Genomic DNA, 21632 nt, shown 5'->3' with positions numbered 1-21632 from the left:
GAAATGAAGTGCCGACCTGAGGTGTTCATGGAGTGTGTGGCTCAGACATAAAGCACTGATGTGGGGCTGATCAGCTGAAGGGATTATTTTAGATCTGCTGAAATGTGTGGCTCAGGACCAGAACGGGTTTCTTTGCAGGGTCAGCTGGAGCTGGTGACTGCTAAGGGCACAAAGTTCATTCTTTCCATCCGCTCCAACCAAATACAATTTTAAGTTGAGAATAGCGATATATGTAGTTGAACATGTATGTGTTTTTGTTCACTTTATATTTCATATAATTTCATATTCATGCCCTTGAGCAGGACAAGTGGTATGCGGTGTGTGTGTGTGTGTGTGTGTGTGTGTGTGTGTGTGTGTGTGTGTGTGTGTGTGTGTGCGTGTGTGTGTCTGTCTTAGGCGAATGGTAAAGTTGTGGGTGCTTTTGGCATTCTTCCACAATACACAATATAAAATGTAACTGGAACCATTGAAAGAGCTTATTGACAGTGTATGCTATTACACCTACCACTATGCTGGTGTGCATGATCGATGGTGTGGAGTGGTGTGTGTGTGTGTGTGTTACCCTGTGTGGTGAGCGGATGGACTTTACTTAAAGTTTTGCATGAAAACTATCATGTGGTTCTACTGTATAATGAGGCACTCTCTTAATCCCTCACAATAAAATTCCAGTCACATCACTAACCACAACCTTAACACTAACTACTAACACCCACAAATACTACAGCACTCTATCAACAAATTAGACCTTCGAAACACTATAAACTTATCAATAGACCATTGCAAAGACTGCTGAAATGTATGTACAGTATGTGACCAAGATATTACATTTTCAACCGTAAGGACATTGGTGGCATAACACATTTATGAGACCATTATAATGAAACACACACACAGAAAGCTTTGTTTAGATTGTACATGGCAATATGCAAGACAGACAAAGAGACTCAGAGAGGGGAGAGAGAGAGAGCGAGAGAGAGAGAGAGAGACATAGAGGAATTGTGGGTGGGGATGAGCGGTGTGTAGAGGCAGAACCTTATTGAGTGTCAGCTTAATTTAGATTGGGGTTGTATTACTGTGCAAAAAACAATGAGTCACACACAGTGGATAAATCCGGAATTCCTGGTATGTAGATCAGGATTACTGCTGTGCTTGTGACTCCCCTGTTCAACCGGATTTGGACCACAATATCCGCAAAATCATTTGATCACATTTTCAGCATTATACTTTTCATATTTACACATAAAGCCCAATGGATGCAATTGTGATCTATGTTTTCAATTCAACTGAAAAGAGCAAAACTCTTACTGTTTCACATTATTGTAGCACATAACTTAATTGTATCCAATCCCTTTGTTCACCCTGCAGTAAATCTGCCACAAAGTTTCAGGCCAAAGTTTCAGGCCATGTCAGCACACTCTCACATCCCACCCCTTTGGCCCTCAGGTGAAACATTCTCTTTCTGCTTAAAGGATCTGCTATGTCCTCTGCTCCAAAGAGACCCATCGTCTGTCACCTGCACAGGGGGAAAGGGTGAACCGCTTGTGGAACTCACAGTCTGCTAAATAAAAGAGTATACTTCTTTGAAATAAGAAGAGACACGTGGCTGTTTTCCTGTTATATGTGCACCACACAATTATTTTCTTGTAACCCTCGGAACATAAAATAACCCCTAAAAATGGTCACCTCTGACTAATTAACATCATGTCATCATGTTTACATTTCTTGACTCACGTAAATCATTACAAGGTTATTCATAATGCCAGTTGTTTTCAGAAACTATGCAATTTAAGCAAGCTGTTTTTGCCTCAGGGTTTTACAAAATATCCACAAAATGACAACCACATGAAAGAATAGACATATGGGTAGACTTTGGATTACGTTCAAATTTGAGATTCGACTGAAGGAAGAAGGTGAAGGATGTGGACAATAGAAGGCATTGCTTTGGACACCACTGTGATCACAGTTTAGGTGTAGCTCAAACTGAGCTTTTCATCATGTTATGCTATAGGCCAACAAGTACAGAGCCACACTGACTTTAATTTGTGATGGCTGTAGGGTAGAATGCAGGTCCAGGTGAGCAGTGGGTCTTATTGATTGTTGGTTCAGGGCAAAGTCAAGAGTCTTAAATCGGGACAAACTTAAGTGAGTTTAAGATCAGTAGAAGGTTAAGGGTAAGGAGCAGGTCATATTTTGTATTGTTGAGGGTCAAGCAAGGGCCATTTGATGGGCTACATATGTTGCAATATTTTTGGTCACATTGAAAAGCACCTGATTCAATGTTGTTATTAGAGAATTAATTACTATATAGTAGACAAAGACAAAACATGAATATATCAGGCTGAAACCCAATAGTTTGAAAGATATTAAATTATAGACACAGAATGTTCAAGTCTTTCTTAATTCAATCTCTTATTTCTGGGTTAATTGAAGAATAGACAAAGAATTATCAGAGAAGTGTATGGCACACACACCACATCTCCTTGAATGACTGAAAACAGGGAGAGGGAGTGAACGAGGGAGATGATAACTTGGCCAGTGAGTTCACTTGTAAAACGTCACGCCTCAGTAGCTCTTCTTTCCTCAGCGTCACTATCCGATTGCTGTTCGAAGTTCGTCCTCAGTGCAGGTCAACAGGTGAGAATTTCTTTCTTTGTCAATTCATTATTTTGGCCAAGCTTTTCATTCGCCTTCATTAATTGTATGTTGTCAGTTGATGATTCAAAATATTTTATACGCTGAATCATGATAGTGCGACCGAATTAAATTTTTTATTCAAGTTGTCTATATATTTGGAAAGCTACAAAGAAAATTAATTAAAAAGGATAATAATTGAGCATTTTTGTACTCAGGCAAAATAAGGTAAAATCTCTCTCTTTGAGGAACACAACTGTTTTATGTAAATCGTTCGACCTGAAGATGACCCCTAACCACAAAAACAAACCACAAGACGAGATTCGCTCGACCGCAAAACAATGTGAGAACTTTATTAAGGCAGCGGGGGCATTTGAGTGGAAAGCATGAGTGACAGTTGAATTTATGATGAGGTAAATAAATGCTCTTTTGTGTAGGATTGGTAATGATGAGGCTATAAAGTAAGATTTCACATAGAGAACACTTACTATGTCAACTACAAATGAGGGTATAATACGCGTCAAATAAAGTGGGGCTAGAAACGTTTTTGCATTATTACTAATAACTATTACTTTAAAACATAAAAAATATTGACTTTCGAAATTTCGGCTACGTTTTTTACTCCCTTTGCTGTCAAATCTTTCTTAATCGGTCCTCCTATGGTGTGACGTGCATTCGAAACTTCAGAACTCTGGAGCATGGACAGCGCCAGCTGCGTACACGAGATAAGCGTTATCAGGCGCGCCCACCAGAAAGGCGCGCCCATGTGATACTAGAGGACTATGTGAATCATTCAAAATGATGGTCCACCGCACAGTTACATCAAGGTGGGATCCTACTTTAGTATTCAACCATTGTACAGTCCGCCAGTTTAATGTTCTGAGTCGATTTCGACCACCTGTTTGCATCAATGAATAGAAATGGGCTTAGTTAAGGTTATGGAAGAGTCAATTACAGTTGGATTATTTAGGTAGTTAACCAGTAGCTGAGAGTTAGTGCCACTACATTAGTTTATGCATGCTACTATACATACTGTGGATTGTCTAAAACATCCAAAACTGTTTAAATTGCAATATATTGTTGTGTTCTAAATAAAAAGACAAAGACTTAACTAACTGTAAATCATTATTTATTTTTTTTGCAGACGGACAAAGGAATCATGTCTGCCTTTCTGCATCACTGTCCCTTCTTGAAGTCAGCCTCGCGCCCTTTCGGACGTAGTGCAGGCGCAGCTCTCTTTTCCATGGCTGACCGGTGCCCACTTATCATTCGTCATGTCAGCACCTCAGCCGTGCAACCCACTTCACTCAACTCACCTGGGAAAGGTAGCTGTCTGACTTCATAATATTTATTGACTTCAACTGAGGATGTGCCAGGAGGATGGATTAAGTCCATTACAACTGGGATACTGATGGCATGAATCCTTGGCTTCTGCATATAATTAGAATACAATTGCTCCTCAACCCAACAGTCACACACTGTATTTGTTTAATTGTTGTGAATTGGCATGATACACCAAGTACATTACGTGGATAATACTGCTCTGGTAGAGATTAGCGTGTTAAGTCTCTGTGTATGTATGTGTTTGTATTCTTTAGCACCACCTCTGATGACGCTGGCCCAAAGGCGCCTCATGTCCCAGGCGGCCACCCAGGTGGCTGTGTCTGTGTCTAAAGGCTGCCCCTTTGTGTCATCCCAGCTGAATGTGGTGAAGGCCAGTGAGGAGGTGCAGGAGGATGTCTTTCGCAATGCATCAAAAAACACAGGTATCGCACTCACAGACCACAGCCACATATATAACACAAACGTAGACAACCTGGCAAATATCAGTACCACTGACTCGTTTGTCTCCTCTATGTAGTTTATTGAAACAGGTAATTGTGAAAAGAAAGAGAGAGAGATTCAGTCATGTGTATTTTTTTAAATCCCAAAACCACAACAAAACATGATCTGTCAGTGCTGACCTGAGTGTGTGTGTGTGTGTGTGTGTGTGTTAAACAGAGGTGGTGAGTTCACTTCAGGCAGGCATGGGAGACACCTCCCTACTGGGGCTTCAGAGCCTGGCTCCCTTCCATCTCCTCAAAGATAACATGGGTGAGTTGACGTGTGCAGCAACATAGATAGCCTTTCTAATGAAATCACCTCCCATTTTAAGAAAATTAGACAAACTTTGTTCAATGTCAACTCAACCGTAGGTCTTCATACAAGAATGGTGCTTTCCAGCATGGCACCATTATGATTTTAGAAGTTTAAGCAGACATGAACTGAAAGAATTGTTAGTTGTTGTTGTTGTTGAAACCTTAAATAGTTGTTGATCTTTAACAAAACTTTTACCATGGTTTGTGTATGTTTGACAGAGGGTCCCAGCTTTGACTATGATACCTTCTTTGACGAGAGGATCAATGAGAAGAAGAGTGATCACACTTACCGCATATTTAAGACAGTGAACCGGCATGCTGACATCTTCCCCTTTGCGGATGACTACTCTGTTCCTGGCCGGAAAGAGAGCCAGGTGTCTGTGTGGTGTAGCAATGACTACCTGGGCATGAGCCGCCACCCCAGTGTTGTACAGGCCATACAGTACGTGTCTCAAGGAGAACTCAATAGAACCAAGCAATATCATACACAAAATCACTTCAGAGTCAGAACAGAAAATTACCACATACCACTATACTCTTGACATTCAGAACCCAAGAAGAAACTGTGTGGATCTCCACAACAAAACCCGTCCCATTAAACACCATGATAACATGTGTTATGGGAATATATTGTGACTGGGTGATGTGAAACATGACAGAACTTGATGTGAGATTGATGTGGTGTTCTTACAGGGATGCTCTGGAGAAGCATGGTGCTGGTGCAGGAGGCACCAGAAACATCTCAGGCACCAGTAACTACCACGTGATGCTGGAACAGGAGCTGGCTAGCCTCCACCAGAAGGATGGCGCTCTCGTGTTCTCATCCTGCTTCGTGGCCAATGACTCTACTCTCTTCACTCTTGCCAAAATGCTTCCTGGTAAGAAAACTGGATAGAAAGGCTTTTCTAAATTCTTGTGAAGATGTTTACAGATAATGTTTTCTGACTTCTGACTAGAAAATACTTCAACTACAATAATTTCAGCTACATACTAATAGAACTTAGATTAGAATACATAATTGTGCTGCATATTAATGAGTGTGCGTCTATTACACAGGTTGTGAGATTTATTCAGACATGGGGAACCATGCCTCCATGATCCAGGGCATCAGGAACAGCACAGCCAAGCGCTTTATCTTCCGCCATAATGACCCCCAACACCTGGAGGAGCTGCTGAGCAAAGCAGACCCTCTAACCCCCAAGATTGTGGCCTTTGAGACTGTGCATTCTATGGATGGTGGGTCTCTTATACGTCCATATTTTAGGTCGAAACCATTTCTCAACAGTTTCATAACATACTTTTGACTTTGTCTTACTAGGTAACTTCCACAAGTACTGTGCACATTAATAATAATTGTGTCTTTGGAAGTCCCTGAGTTGTAAAGTTAAAGTAAAGTTGGACTACGCTAACAGCTCAGAAGAGTCACAGAGCATTTCTTTCTATGAGCATAACTGTCAGCTATAGCCTTTCACTTATAAGCAACTTCCACACACAATTTACGTGTTAATTGTTACTGTAAATATTATATTCTACAGTATATATATAATACTGTCATCCAATGTTGTGTCTGTGTGCTGTATGTGTATCTGTGTAGGTGCTATCTGCCCCCTGGAGGAGCTGTGTGATGTGGCTCATAAGTATGGTGCACTGACATTCGTGGATGAAGTCCATGCAGTGGGGCTGTACGGGGCACAAGGGGCTGGAGTCGGAGAGAGAGACGGTGTCATGCACAAGATTGACATTGTTTCTGGAACACTGGGTTAGTACAAACCTAACAAAACTGACTCATATTGCTCCTTTAAACAGACCCAATCAAACCAGGTAATGCTAATGCCAAGAGACAAGACCTCTGAGAGGTTTGTGTCAGATACAGGTTTAACCTCCCCTCATCTCCTTTTCATATTACAGCTGAAAACTGTTTCCTCACTCAAGTTTAGTGATAGTGATTTTGACAAGAAAAGCATTGCTTTGCATGGCTAGGCTAGGGCTGCTTTATTTCCTCCTTTAGCCTGCTGCCCCAACTACTTCCACAGCACACACATTAGTTCCACCCCAGACAGCTACTGATTCTGAATAGGATATAGCTCTAATCTGGCCCTGAACTATGCTACATCAGAGCCATATTAGTTCCACTGTAATCCACAATGTGTGTAAACTCACTGTCGCACACTATCCGTATTCTACTTCACGCTCTACGTTTTAGCCACTTCGACTTCACTTACAACACATACTCTGCCTTGATTCTAGACACTCAACATACGAAGGGGACATTTTAAGAATGCTAACAGACTTGCTATCTTCTCCATGTTTCTTCTCCCCCGATGCAGGGAAGGCATTTGGCTGTGTGGGGGGCTACATAGCCAGCAGCGGCACCCTGGTGGACACAATTCGCTCCTACGCCGCCGGCTTCATCTTCACCACCTCACTGCCGCCAATGGTGCTGGCAGGGGCGCTGGAGTCGGTGCGGGTGCTACGCAGCCCAGAAGGCCAGCTGCTGCGCCGAGCCCACCAACGCAATGTCAAACACATGCGCCAGCTGCTGATGGACGCTGGCCTGCCTGTCATCAACTGCCCCAGCCACATCATCCCCATCCGGGTATGATGCACCTCTGTACAGCCTCAGGGCCATAACAGCACCTTTATCATCATCATAACTTTACATGGCCAGGAGTATTGGCCTTTCGATGGACCATGTGTGCTCATACAATAATTTTGACATTCACTTTTACTGGTCCTTAATAATTAGCAGGGAAAAACTGAATTGTAATATTGTATGACTTTGTCAGAAATTACTAATCAGCAACCCTGTGAATTGAACTGAAACTGGAATCTCTCATACCATCGATACCCACCATGATATCTCAGTTAACTCACTGCTTCTGTTGCTATAATATCACATTCTCTATTAAAGAAAGTGATAAGTCCCTATAGAGAAAAATATTTCAAATCAAGCAAAGAGTGTGGTACATTCTACATGTAAGCTTGTATATTCCATCATCAAAATGCTGCCTGTGGTGAATTGCATTGCAACTGTCCATTGGCATTAAAGCCAATCAGACCAAGTCCTTTTTCTTATATGGTGACAAATGTAGCATATCTAATCATAGCTAATCATAGCATAGCTTCATCATATATTGGAAGTTCATTTAGAGAAAAGTAATTTTTTCTCATCTTCATGTAGTCACAGTATTCAAGGATAGGTCTTTTGACCTTAATGAAGAAGAAATTGCTGCATTGTTAAAAATCTGTGCCTCTGCAGTTGGTATTATTATAAAAATCTGATCCTCACTCTGAAATAAGTAAATAACCCTGCCATATGGTTAGACTTTCAACATTATGCCCCTTTCTGCTGCCCCAACAGGTTGGCAATGCAGAGCTGAACTCAAAGATGTGTGACCTCCTGTTGGAGCGCCATAACATCTACGTCCAGGCCATCAACTATCCCACCGTAGCCCGCGGGCAGGAGATGCTGCGCCTGGCCCCATCCCCCTTCCACATGCCGTCCATGATGGACTTCTTCACAGGTAAGCCTCCAGGGGTTGCTATGGTAGCAGACATATAATATATATATAATGTTGTCTGCTACCATAGCAACCCCTATATATATAGACACATGCAGTAAAGACCAAAATTAAATGCTACACATGGTTTCAATTAGGACTACAGTTATAGCTTTAATCTAATAGTACAATGGCATATCATCTATGGTGTTTATCTACGAATATTTATACGCACTGCAAGAAGTACTGAAGTCCAATTGACCTTGTGTAAATTGGGTCTGTCATGTGACTCCCCTGTGCATGTTGACAGTGAGGTTGCTGGAGGCGTGGAAGGAGGTGGGTTTGCCCCTGAATGGCCCAGCAACAGCTTCCTGCAGCTTCTGCGACCGCCCGCTGCACTTCGACCTCATGAGTGAGTGGGAGAGGTCCTATTTTGGCACAATGGATCAGTACATCACCGTGTCTGCATGAGTGCACACAAGCCAAAGGAAAGGAACAAAGGAACAAAACTATGTGATTTGATCACACGTGATTTCATGTGCGTGTTTTGGCGAAGCTGCTGGTCATCCAGGCATCCTTATCTGTATGTGGACATCTTAGCAGCTTCTCTGATTCTCCATCTTTCACTGTGCCCCCTGCTCAGACAGTCGTTGTACCCACCAGTCCACCACTGTTACAAAACCTAGATGATAGCTTCACCAAAACATGCACAATCCTATTAAGAACACATAATTTCACTTAATGTCTATCATTCCCATCTGCTTTGAATATTCCCAAATGTTAGGGCCTGTTAGGGATGTATATGTGAGTAAATGTTTAGTTTTTTCTTATTCTTTCATTTGAAATTCATTCCTCATACCTGCACATGAGCACTTTCATTGCTCCAGACATTATGGAAAGTCCAAAATTATTATGTCCCGTCATTGTAAATTGACTTCTGCAAAAGCTATAGTTGGCAGTTTTCCAGGAGATTATATAAATGTGTTTGTGCTGAAGAGGTATTTGAGATGTTTCTTTTTTGTTTGTTGTCATGTTATCTTGTTGCTTAGTATTATTTCAGCCATTACAGAATTGGATGTATACAAAATATTGCCTGAAGTCTCTCCCCTGTCTCTGTTGTACCTTACCATTGCTTACATGATCTTAATGGAACAGAATGTGCTGATACAATAAAAGGGATTGAACACACATTTGCTTCTCAGTACATTTTTATTGAGTTTCTGCCATCAAGACTGACATTCAGACTAAAAGGAGTGAAAGACGGAGAGTTTTAAATCTTGCGTTACGAAAAAGCAACATTTAGCAAGTAATACAAACATTACAATCACAGGTTGGACTCATGTCCTTCTCCCGTACAATGTTGTGTGTGCGTCTTCAACTTCTTCATACTCTTGCTAGCGCAGTCTGACAATGCTAACTCAGCTCTAGTCTCTGCCACTGGGCCCAGTTTATGTCTAAAAGATCACATAATGTAAACATACACCTAATGCCTAGAAATCACTCGTAAAAAATATAAAAGCAAATAATCTGAATGTAGAAAATGGACACACACACATATTCACAATGGGTCTGTTTGACAGAGCAACTAAGGATAACAAGTGTTCCACTGCCTGATGCTCCTCTATGTCATTGTTGGGAAGTTTTCTTCATTTTTCAGCGAGGTACAAAAACAATTACATAATAAGAAAAGCACTGAAAAGCCATACTCATATCATTCATATGAAGAAAACCTAACCCAATAACAGCATAAATATTAACAACAACTACACGAACTACTGTTCTGGACGAAAGAACTTGTTGAATCTTGAGACACAGACACAGAGGTTATTCCCTTTAATCCATACTATTTTTGTGCTTGTACTTTACCCTCTGTTACTGTGCTCATGACATCTCTGATTATCTTGTAAAAGAGGCCTACTGACAGTACTGCTACTACTGTAGAGTTCACTTTTGCCCAAATGTTTAAACATAGGCGACAGCGCTACCTATGGGAAGGTGCGGGTATATCATAGCTGTAGGGAGATAAAGAGGCCTATCCTAAAGGGGATAAATCAGGCCTCTCCTTTCCTGAATATGAGTTCCTGTTGCTTATTGTACAGTGTGTGTGTGTATCGCAGTTGTCAGGTCACATTTAGGCTGGTGTTTTGGAGAAAAAAAAAGAAAAAAAAACATCCACGTAATCTCAGTACAGACACCTCAAGATCTTTAAGTAATTGGTGTCTTTTCTTTCAAAACTAACAAGCAGATGCAGACATCTGTGATGAGAAAATGAAACCTCAATGACAAATGGCAAACAGTTGTTACCCTAGTAGTAATGGGAAATATATTATACCAACAGAACAGGTTAGTATGAGGTCAGCTACAGTACCAATAGAAATTAAATATGGGATTAAAAAATTAAGCAAGTTGACTGGTTTAGTATTTTCCTTGTGGAGAATTTATGAGGTAATTTCCACAGAAGTTTGGGCAATTTCCCACAATTTAGAATAACTGGCAAAGAAGCCAAGAGAAGTTGAGGGAGACTCATTGAGTTGATTGAAAACAATAAATACCCTGTGAGTTTCTGTAGCTCTCCCTCTTTAAAGGACTATCCCCCTGAGCATGCATGCTCTATTATCAACCTACTGGCCATGGATTGGCGCTGGTGCACAAGACATTTATATGCTTAGAGGCATAAGATACAGCCTACAGAGAAAGTGCTGCGTTGGCATTTGGCTCTGAATGCAAATGTGTCTACATTTAGCTCCTCGCAGACCACATCTCTACACTTATTCGACCTGAATACTCCAGGTTGACTGGGCTCAAGTCTGGGGTTCTTCCGTGCAGCTCGGGTTAAAGGGGTGAATTAGGCTGAGCTCCACCTCATTACTGAGTATCAGTCGCACTGAGATCTGTTTAACATTTACAAACAATAGAGACTTTAACTCCAGCAGCTTTTGTTGCATGTGTCTGCTGATTCGGTTGAGGTGTGACTGAAATACTACATGTCTTTGTTACGTGAGAAAAGTAGGAAGAGGACAAAAGAAAATAAACAGATTTACCTGAAACCACAGAGACAAATACAATGCCACTTCTCTTTTGGACTTCAACACAAATAAGAAACACACCCACAGCTGATTCTGACTGGATCACTCTGTTGTATCCCGCTCCTCTGGAACTGACAAGAAAATCTTCTGGCAGAAAAGAGTGAAGATTTCTGTGGGAGAACAAATATATTACTCATATCTGACATTTGAAAAAAGAATCACCAGTCTTATTAATCCCCTGCATTCATCAAACCTGTATGCATTCAAATCCTTTCAGCATTCTTCAATCATTTTATAGTTTAAAAGAGAAAAAAAATAGTTTGAAATACTATCAGCTGCCTTTTCCTACTCTTGAAAGATTTCATCAGGATCTTGATAAATGTGCCGCCCAAATCTGTAGTGTCAGGGAAGGGCCGAAACCCATAGTCCGTGGTCCCATGGAAACTGTCCCTATCATCCTTTCAGTAATTGAGCGTGTAGTAAAGACAATACAACAAACATGCATTTCAAAACCTTCATTATGCTCAACTTTCTTTGTTTTCTCTTCACTCACCTATTCTCTACTGTTTAAGTCAGGCACATGTGTGCTACCAATAGTAAACTTTCAATTCTCACCGAGGACCTTCTGCACCTCGCGGGGCTTCTGCCACTTGTAGCCCAGCAGGTAGAATGGGATGCCTGAGAGGATGATGCCCGAGCCGACCAGGCACTCAAAGGGGGCGGCCCAGAAGGACACCAGCACCATGAAGGTGCAGCCCAGCACAAATACCACAGGGACCACCAACGGAATCTAAGCCAACACAGACACAATCAAACACACACACAGTCAATCAGCACATTAACAAGCAAATCACTGGTAGACACACTCTAGACCCATGAAAATGTATTAATAGCGGCCCGCATTATTTGGCATTCTCTAATGTGAGCAGCTTCAGGAGCTAAGCTGTGGGTGTTTATTTGGGAGGGTGGAGGGGAGGGAGGTGTGTTCATATGGCTGTCTTCAGAAGAGGGGGATAATGCAAACAGCCAACCCCCAATCCCCACAGCCGGAGAGTTATGGAGCAGAAGGAGATTAGGCTGACTCTGCTGAGGGCCTCCTCCACCGTTACTGCTGAGCCATATATCATCTGTGCAGTGGAGTGGACTGCACGGCGGAGGCATGGTTGGCATGCTTGATTAGGAAGGGGCTGGGCCTCCATGTGTAATTAGGGTTGCCTGCTAGGGGACATAAGGTTGCCATTGAGTAGGGGTCTGACCTTTATGGGCCTGCGGAGGTCAGGTTGGGTCCAGCGCAGCCACAACATCCCAGCGATCGCCATGCCAACACACAACCATGTGAAGAAACTGAAGAGGTTGATGACGGAGAAGATGTCCTTGGACAGCGCATAGAACATGGACAAGCAGCACTAGGGGGAGGTACAGCGAGACAGACAGAGAAAAAGAGAGAGCATGTGTTAAAGAGAGAGAGAGAGAGAGAGAGAGAGAGAGAGAGAGAGAGAGAGAGAGAGAGACTTAAGTTACTGATTTGTGACAGGGGGGCCCTGTGGCCACACCAGAGGGATTCCTTTTGTCAGTTAAATGGTGAGACTGACATGCAGAGTGGCCATCATGCAGAAGGAACTTACTGTGAAGATGAGGGAGGGGACTGGGGTGAAGTGGTCACTGTGGACCAATCCAAGGGCGGCAGGCAGCTGTCCCGCACGAGCACCCGCATAAAACAGCCTGATGACACACCATCATCTCATTGTATTACAGTTTATTAGCTACTGTTTCTAAATCGAACTCTCTGATGGGTGAGAGTGTCAGTGAGAGTCGTGTTGACAATCCCAAAGTGTGGAAAACCCACTGAGTAAATACTATTACTGTGCAGGGCATATCCCTCGGAGTGAGTGGGCTTACCTGGCTGAGGTGAACAAACTGCCATTGACTGCACCAAAACAGGACAGCCCCACAAAGACTGGAATGATCCAAGACATCACACCCAGATGGTACTCCCCAAAAGACTGTAAAATGTTGAAAAGGGAATCAAATTCTACAGAATTCAGTTGCTATCTGCAAACATGGGCTATAGGTTCATGAGCATCACCTAGCAAATCCAAATACACGTTGAGCCGTCCAAAGAGACGTATGAGTTTTACCCGAATCAGAATGACTGATCCAATGAGTCAAACTCACCACAGCGACAGCTTCAGACTCCACCATGACCTGTGTGGGGATGGTGGCGAGATATGCCATGTTCGTCAGCACATACACCACAGTTACTATTGGCATGCTGATGATTATTGACAGAGGTAGGTTCCTGTGGACAAGAGTGTTAACAGAGTGTTAAGAGGAAGCGGGAGAGGGAGAGGGAGAGGGAGAGGTAAACAGACCTACACAGAATAATAGTAAGATCTTGATTCAGGTTCATTCGCAATTCTCAGTGTGTGTCTATGTTTATTTAAGATATTTACCTCTCGGGATTGATCATTTCCTCAGTGACATAGTTCAGATAATTCCTACATAAATACAAAACATAAAACAGGCATTTCCTGTGACCATAATGCCATGTGATCTTACATAACTACTACACAAAATCACTCATAACAGAATGGTTATGTGAAAAGATTGTAGATTGTCCAAATGCCACAAATGTGCTGCCTGCCAATAACACCCCAATCCACTCCCCCTCTGCCCAACTTTACCATCCACCATAGGCAAACAATCCGCTGTACAGGGCCAGCACTATGTTATCCACTCCCATTTTGCTGCCCTCAAATGCCACGTTTGGAGACAGGTAATCGACGTCACCTGTTTTGACAAAAAGTCAGAGCATTTCGCATTTAATCTTTCAGACTGGCTGTGAGGCATCATCAGACACCATCATCTCTGAGCGTCTCTCTCTGGGAATTCATTACGCTGTTGTGTTATTGGAGAGAAACTCATTTCCGGTGTTCTGAGTTTCTATGACAACTATCTGGCTGGGGTTAGAGCAAGGGAATCTCTTTGTTTTCACCGAGCAGATCTGAGGTCTCATCACCAATCACCAACAATGCCAAGAAACTAATGACAATTTAATACATCTAGTTAATATAAAACAGATTAGGTCAAAGAGATTAATTTAAGGGAAAATACCTGTTGCAATCTGAATAAAGCCAAATAAAATGATGATTAAAAGAGCAAGGAGCTTAGATGCTGTGAAGACATCCTGGACTTTGGTCGCCGCTCTGACACTGATGCAATTCACAAAGGTCAGTGAAGCTGCAGAGGAGAAGAGGTCAGACGTCAGTTAAGAATCCAAATGGGTCTAAAGCATTTCACTGACTTCAGAGGTCCAGAGATTATAGGCCCCATCTAAGGTCAAGTCACATAAATAAATATCTGTAGTATTGTGCATTTAAAACAATAACAAGGAGGGACTGGTAAAGTTGGCATTTCCAAATGAAACATATTTAATCATGTTAAATGTCAGCAACTGACAGTTATCTAATTGAACCTGCAGGCAGAACAGTTTTGAACATCTTATCTTCACTTTAACAGGTGTTCTATGGTATTTATAATTCTTTCTGAAGTGGATTGCAGTCAGTTTTGTAACAACCCAAAAAAAAAAAATCACAAAAAGAACAAGCAAGTTTCACAACATTGTTCAGTCATGTTGCAAAGGTCCTCACTCTTTTCCATCGTGTGTGTGTGTGTGTGTGTGTGTGTGTGTGTGTGTGTGTGTGTGTGTGTGTGTGTGTGTGCGCGCCTTTGGGAACTTTACAAAACTGAGGATACTCACTTAGACAGAGGCATGCAATGAGCTTGGCTGGAGCCTCTGGAACAGGGCAGTCTGGGAAGAGTGGCTTGAGCAGGTATGTGGCAAAAACCAGGGAGACCACATACTGCGAGGACGGGCGTATGATTAGCATCTCTATCCACAGCTTAAGGAAAGCTGCCAACTCGCCGTACACCACCAGGATGTAGGTGTAGTCTCCTCCCGACTTGGTGATGGTGGTGCCCAGCTCGGCGTAGCACAGCGCTCCCATGGTGGAGACCACACCGCACACAGTCCACACAATCAGTGACAAGCCAGGGGAGCCCACCTCCTTCACCACACCTGTGGGCGACACAAAGATGCCCGAGCCGATGATGGTCCCAATGATCATGCCCACGCCGTTGAACAGCGTGATGCTCCTCTTCAGCTCAATCTTGTTTTTGGGGCCGTCTTCTTTGGGAGACTCCTTCATGGGCTCCTCCTCCACCACACTGCCCTCATCTGCCGGGCCTTTGGTACCCAGAAAAAAAGTGAGGTCATGAGTAATTGGTATGATGTAACACCAGTCATTTTTCATAATGGACAGTTAAGTTAGTGTTTTTGCTAAATGGGTAAATGAACAGAGACATCCATACTAGACAGCATATAAAACGAACTAAATATACCCTAGTTCTAGTTTTAATGTGCACTATGTATTTGTGATGTTCAAAATACAGAAATGCTTCTAGATGAACAACAATGATGTAGCGTAGATGCACTAAAAAGATTTAGATTCTGTGTGTCTGTTTTTTAATCTGCTTTTTATATTTTATACTTTAACAATATTTAATTGTTGTAAGTTGTTATTATTATCAGTAACATCTATACACTGAATTTTTCACTACCAACCATATTGCATATGTCATGGTACTGCTGTGAGTGAAATGGTAAAGAACAGTGCTTAGCAACACTGTTAAGCCCTCTGTTTATGATATATGTTATATGTTAAAGTGTCTTCTAAATACGTAATCGCATATGAAGCTGGCAAATAATTACCTGTAGTAAATATACATTTCAGTGATCAAACATTGTGATTTTTTATCCAAATATGGATCTTCACAAGTGAATTCTCTTCTCATTGTGATTGGAGCCTAATATCATTATGTTTCTCCGCTTAATCCTATGCTTGCAGTTACAAGCTAAATAAATGCATACTTTCTACAAATCTACTTTCTGGTCCTGTGATTAGTCATGAATGTAAATTAACTCATAACTATTGTTTACTCAGTGATTTACACATACTTATTTATTAAACATGTTTTCACAAAGAATATCGTTCTATGACTGTATATGAGAACCTGATCAGCTCACTAGACATGTGCTCATAATATAATGGGTTATCTTTGCTGTTTGTATTCTAACATTTCTTAACATATTTGACATAAATAAAATAAAAAATGACCAGGATATTTTGAGGCTCCAGTGCCTTTGATGAATTTTTAGTCTACAGCACCTCTCAGCATGTGCTCAAGCAACGCTGTTACAACTTCAAGCCAAGCCACTTGAATAGAGCCTCACAGAGCCTAATTCCTTTCCTCCGTGTGCCAAACGAGCATGTGCTCAATGCCACTCAGCCCCCCCTGAGCAGCCACTGCTACACAAGAGGCACACCCAGTGGAGGTGCACCTGTTAGTGAAAGAGGGATTCAGACGGCACCTACCCTCCATCTTTAACTCCGTCACCTTGTTCAAGCTCTCCCGGCTGCGAGATTTCAGCTCCGCCATCCTCCTTTCTCTAATGCTGTGTGTTGGCTCCTCCCTGGATTGCATGCATACAAATACACGGCAACACACATGCGCATGCGGCCATGCGCACGCAGACACACACACACACACAAAGGAGACACTGCCACCGCCCCTCCTCCTCCCTCTTTCTCTCTCCCTCCCTCCCCCATCATCCTCCTTCCCTGCGTCAGAGCAGAGTGATGCTCTGTCTGCACATGGACAGTTGAACACTGTATTCATCTTCGCTTTCAACTTCTCAGCCGAATCTCTAATATGCTTACAGCTGAGAATAAATGAGACTATTCTCTATCTGTTCCTGTGCAGTTATGGCAGATTCTTATGAGCAGACATTTTGCTGTGATTAACATTTATATGCTTGATATATCCCCTAGTGGGCTGAAGGGGAATGGGAGAAACTCCTAGTCCTCTCATGTGGCCAGAGGGAACCATGTGACCAAACCAGGCTATCTAAACATTATCATACCTTCTGCCAACTCTATCTGCGGAGGACATCTTGAATGTATCTTAGGTATGGCTCTCACAGTGTTAAAACATTGCAGGACATTTACATTAAACACTGGGGAACATTAACTGATTAACTGAACAAAACAAAGTATAAACACCAAATCATCAAAGATAACTAATAATCACCATATCTAAAGCAGTTTAAGGATCAACAATGTAACTCTGACACACAAAAAACAATGCCTGTTGTACAATGAAAGCAGACGAAAGTAATCGCATTCATATAGAAATAATTACTGCCTATCTGCCTTCCATTTTTACTTCATGGCGGTAAAAAATATACTTTATTTTAAATTCAAAATATTTAAAATGTTTTATTCTTTTATGAAGACAGTACAGTTGTTCATATATCAAACGAATTAAAAATAAATATTACAATTATTCTTAAAATGTAATTTGAATTATTCAACAATTTAACTGTTTGGCTTGTAAACTAATTTAATTGGTTTTAGCCTTGAAATGTGTTGCGATTCCCTGAGTGCGTCAGATAAACCACACAGTTACCTACCACTTTACCTACAACAATTAATTGAAGATGTCAATAAAACATCCACTTACGATTAAGACTAAAACGACTGTGGTTTAACTGCTCACCTGTCCCTTTTCAAAGCATCTCATACACACTCATACAATGGTCCTTCGAGCCACAGAAAAGTGACCATGGCAGGTAATGGATTGGAAGCTAGCCATCCGGGACTGTCAGGAGATGACCCTCATCCAGGTGCAACTGGGCAGGTCTGGGGACTTATTCTCTGGGGACTCCTCCAATTTTCTTGATTTGTGTAGTTTCCTTTCATCTGACAGCCTCGATGATTTTTCTCTCTCTCACAAAGCTGCCCATGCCTGCTCATCTAATTGTTGATACCTCAAATCTGCCTCCCTATCCTCCAACCAAAGACATCCCAACCCTGGTCCACAAAGTGGTCGAGGGGCCTGCTCCAGCACCCACCATGAGGCCTGAAGAGGGTGCCAGCATGATGGAATTACTAATGGCATCAGCATATGGCAGACCCTCCAGGATTTTGCGATCGCAACTATTAATGCAAATTCAACCAATCCCTGTGAATTCAGTGCGGCGTTGCAATTTCAGATCACTGCAACTTTCCAGTAAATTTGACCAATCATCGTCGTCTCCCACAACTCCCTCCCTTCTGCCTTACTTCCATATTATGTTCGAGCTTGTACTGCTGCAGCAGACATGTGTGAGTCCAATTGCATTTGCCCACCAAAATAACACAAAAGCGGAGGGAAACTATTTTGCACCGCATGCAACATTGTGGTCGAACTTAAGAGAACGTAACGTTTTGAACTGATTTTTTCCCCCCCATCATATGTTAAGGCTGATACATTTTATTCAGTCTTACTGATGGTCCTTTTGTAATACAAACAGGTGAGCTTCGTTGTAGATAAGTAATGACTATTTTGTTACATTTTTGTAGTCCTGGTAATCTTTTGTTTGGCATGTTGGTAAGGTTATTTAGAGGACCATCACGGGACTTCAGGACTAAGATGGATGTTTGGATTAACAGAGTTCATTAATGAGGATTTAGCCAGGGAAAGGGGAATGGAGAACACACAAGGAGGACAAACTAACTAAATGGGATAAGGCTCAGAAGTTAAACAGGAATAATTACTCGACTCAAAAATGCTAATAAGATCAAAACCAAGGTACACAGTGTCTAACACTGGAAAAAACAAACAGGATGAAACTATCAATAGTAACTAGGGTTTAAACAAAACTAACAAGCTCAGAAGTATACTTTTATGATTTAACGATAAGACTAAAGACGATACAAATTGTGAATGATGCAGGTGCAGGCGATTGGGAAGATGAACGAAGTGCAGCTGGGAGAGTGAATATGACAGGCTGTAGCGGAGGTGTGTGCATCAACCGTTGAACAGGGGGCGTGGCCGGAGTGGAGTTCAGCGCAGTTCTTTAATTAAATACTTATTCTTCAACAAATTACTCAATTATAATTACGAGGAGGGAAATTCACAACTTTATAGCAACTTTCACTTGCTCCCGCAATTTCATCGCAACAAACACCTAAAAAACACATCAACTTTCATTGCAATTTTTGGGAAAAGTTCCCACGAAATCAGGAATTTTAGTCTGCAACCATCTCAAAAAAGGGACTGGGGGGACTGATATAGAATTCCCAAACCAATGTTGCAATACCTCGACAGTGGCAAAGAGAGCGACCTCTTCTGGACCATCTGAAGCTTCCCAGTGTTTACAGATGAGCTAAATTGCGTGTGTATGTTAAAGACCCTACACATTTGCCATGGCTGCCTTAAGAACCAGGTATGGACAAACCCACCAGCTAGTCCAGAGTGAGACCAACAGCACTCTTAGTGCCCAACCTATCAAAATAGGAGATAAAGCTGCCTTTTAAAAATGTGCCCTCTCTGTTCATTCTTTCATTGGGATGTTAGAGTCAGTGAAGGGAATCCCCCTAATACACCTCATGTGGTGTGGTGTGGGAGAAGGAAATCAAATCTATCAAGGCCTCCCTTAGACAACCAGCCATTACAGAGACCGTTCTCCATACTGTAATGTTAGAGGTAGAAGGCATGCTGAACTCAAACCCCTGGGGTATATCTCTGCTGACCCGGCGGATCTTGACCCAGTCACCCCTAATATGCTCCTCATGGACCGGTGTGATGCCTCACTCCCTCAAGCCACCTTTGCACCCACCCATTTTGTCGGTAAGCGTATGTGGCACCATAGCCAATTCCTAGCGGACCACTTCTGGTCACGATTCATCAGAGATTACTTACCTAGTTTGCAACAACGAGGGAGATGGAGGAGAGACACCAGCAATATGGTTGGCCAGATCATCCTGGTTGTAGATCCCCAATTTCCTCGCACCCTTTGGCTAGTAGGACGTGTGACAAAGATAATCTCTGGAGTGGATGGGAGGGTTAGGTCAATAGATGTTAAAGTAGGATAAAAGCTACAGCAGGCCTGTTGTCAGACTAATTCCCTAACCAGAGCTGAAGGACGAAGGTGAGGATAAAGAAGTTGATGAAAGCTCTTGACTCTTTTGTACTTGACTGGAGTATGGAATTTATACCAAATTCTGGGGTGGCTATACAAAAGCCCAACTCACTTCCTCATTAACTGAAGCATTATTTCTGACACCACCATCATGTCCCATCTCCACTCCCAGTTATTAGGCAGCGGATTTTACCTGGCAGGTGGATGAGAAGTGTCACCAGTTGGGACATTTGTTGGCCTCTAGAGGCCGCCAAAGGACTCTATACCTGTGTTTGTGGTTACCATGTGTTTTGTGTTTATTTTGGTTGTCCATGTGCTTTAAGCTTAATTTATGGTCAGCCTTTTAAGCAGACACGCAAGAGCCCCTTGCATCGTTGCGAACCCCCTCTTGCATGCTTGCGTGCATCTTCCAAATTTTTAACTATCCGACGAGGCGAGGGAAGCCGCAAGGCTGTGATTGGTCCAACCCATAGCTGTTTACCTTGTGGGCAGTAGCATGCTAACATTAGATAGCTGGCTCAGACACCTCGCAAATCCTCTCAGATGTATTTTTTAGTTACAATAACAGGGTTTTTACATTGCACACTGTCTATTTCTTGGTAACTTTTATAAAATCTAAGCAAAAAAAGTAAAACAAACAACTTTTATCGCTGTTTACCTTGTAGGTAGTAGTATACTAACATTAGATAGCTGGCTCAGACACCTCGCAAATCCCCTCAGACGAATTTCTCAGTTACAATAACAGGGTTTTTAAGGCCCCGTCACACCATGACGTTCTGGTCAACGTTCTCTGAACTTTCTAATCGTTCAATTTCGAGCGTTCTAGGGCGATGTGGACACATCTGCCGTGTTACTAACGAAAGAATAGCGTAGGATTGACACATGACTAGAGTGGGACTGACGCATGAGGAGTGTGTAACACCCATAGACATATACATACATATATATGTCTATGGTAACACCGACCAAGTGACGTGTCACTGGTCCGCGACAAAGGTGTGCTGACGTGTCACTCCAGCGCGACAAACGATAAGTCAACCTTAGAAGAGCGTGTTAAGCGTGTAATTCACGTGTGGATTTTATGGTGAAACGGGTATAAAACGCTGGAAAATCATAGTGGATTCAGTTGATCTGAACAGTGAACATCATGCCTCCAAGACCACGAAAAGGTGTGAGGGGGCTTCTGCTACTAGCGCTGCTGCAAGTAAGAAGATGATAAATGCTGCTGAAAGTAAGAAGAATACCAGGGTATATACAGCAATCCTTAAGTTAAATTTAATACCTTTTTTACTACCTTCTGAATTTTTTTAAA

General features: G+C 42.2%; 2 protein-coding genes across 5 annotated transcripts; one reads left to right on the top strand and one right to left on the bottom strand.

Annotated features, from left to right (window-relative positions):
- The first annotated feature begins 2505 nt into the window (after positions 1-2505).
- Positions 2506-9457, top strand: alas2 (aminolevulinate, delta-, synthase 2). 4 transcript variants are annotated; one of them, XM_031566019.2, is made up of 13 exons: positions 2581-2634; positions 2850-2974; positions 3319-3458; positions 3776-3956; positions 4230-4397; positions 4633-4725; positions 4989-5211; positions 5463-5647; positions 5826-6005; positions 6364-6528; positions 7097-7365; positions 8131-8293; positions 8580-9457. In XM_031566019.2, exons 4-13 carry the CDS (start codon positions 3791-3793, stop codon positions 8738-8740), a joined length of 1773 nt encoding a protein of 590 aa, XP_031421879.1. In that variant the 5' UTR covers positions 2581-2634; positions 2850-2974; positions 3319-3458; positions 3776-3790; the 3' UTR covers positions 8741-9457. The 4 variants fall into 4 exon arrangements, with proteins under 4 accessions (XP_031421877.1, XP_031421879.1, XP_031421880.1 ...); XM_031566020.2 differs by lacking the exon at positions 2850-2974 and having other exon boundaries at positions 2615-2634; XM_031566018.2 differs by lacking the exon at positions 2581-2634 and having other exon boundaries at positions 2672-2974.
- A 2-nt stretch (positions 9458-9459) lies between these two features.
- LOC105906766 (large neutral amino acids transporter small subunit 1-like) lies at positions 9460-16920 on the bottom strand. The gene is made up of 11 exons (XM_031566022.1): positions 16731-16920; positions 15056-15541; positions 14410-14535; positions 13980-14085; positions 13749-13793; positions 13471-13594; positions 13195-13298; positions 12921-13017; positions 12552-12701; positions 11911-12085; positions 9460-11465 (listed from the first exon to the last, which is right to left on the bottom strand). Exons 1-11 carry the CDS (start codon positions 16837-16839, stop codon positions 11398-11400), a joined length of 1590 nt encoding a protein of 529 aa, XP_031421882.1. The 5' UTR covers positions 16840-16920; the 3' UTR covers positions 9460-11397.
- Positions 16921-21632: the final 4712 nt, after the last annotated feature.

The sequence above is a fragment of the Clupea harengus genome, chromosome 4 (assembly GCF_900700415.2).
Source record: "Clupea harengus chromosome 4, Ch_v2.0.2, whole genome shotgun sequence".
NCBI lineage: Eukaryota > Metazoa > Chordata > Actinopteri > Clupeiformes > Clupeidae > Clupea > Clupea harengus.
This window is presented reverse-complemented; position numbering and strand designations above follow the sequence as displayed.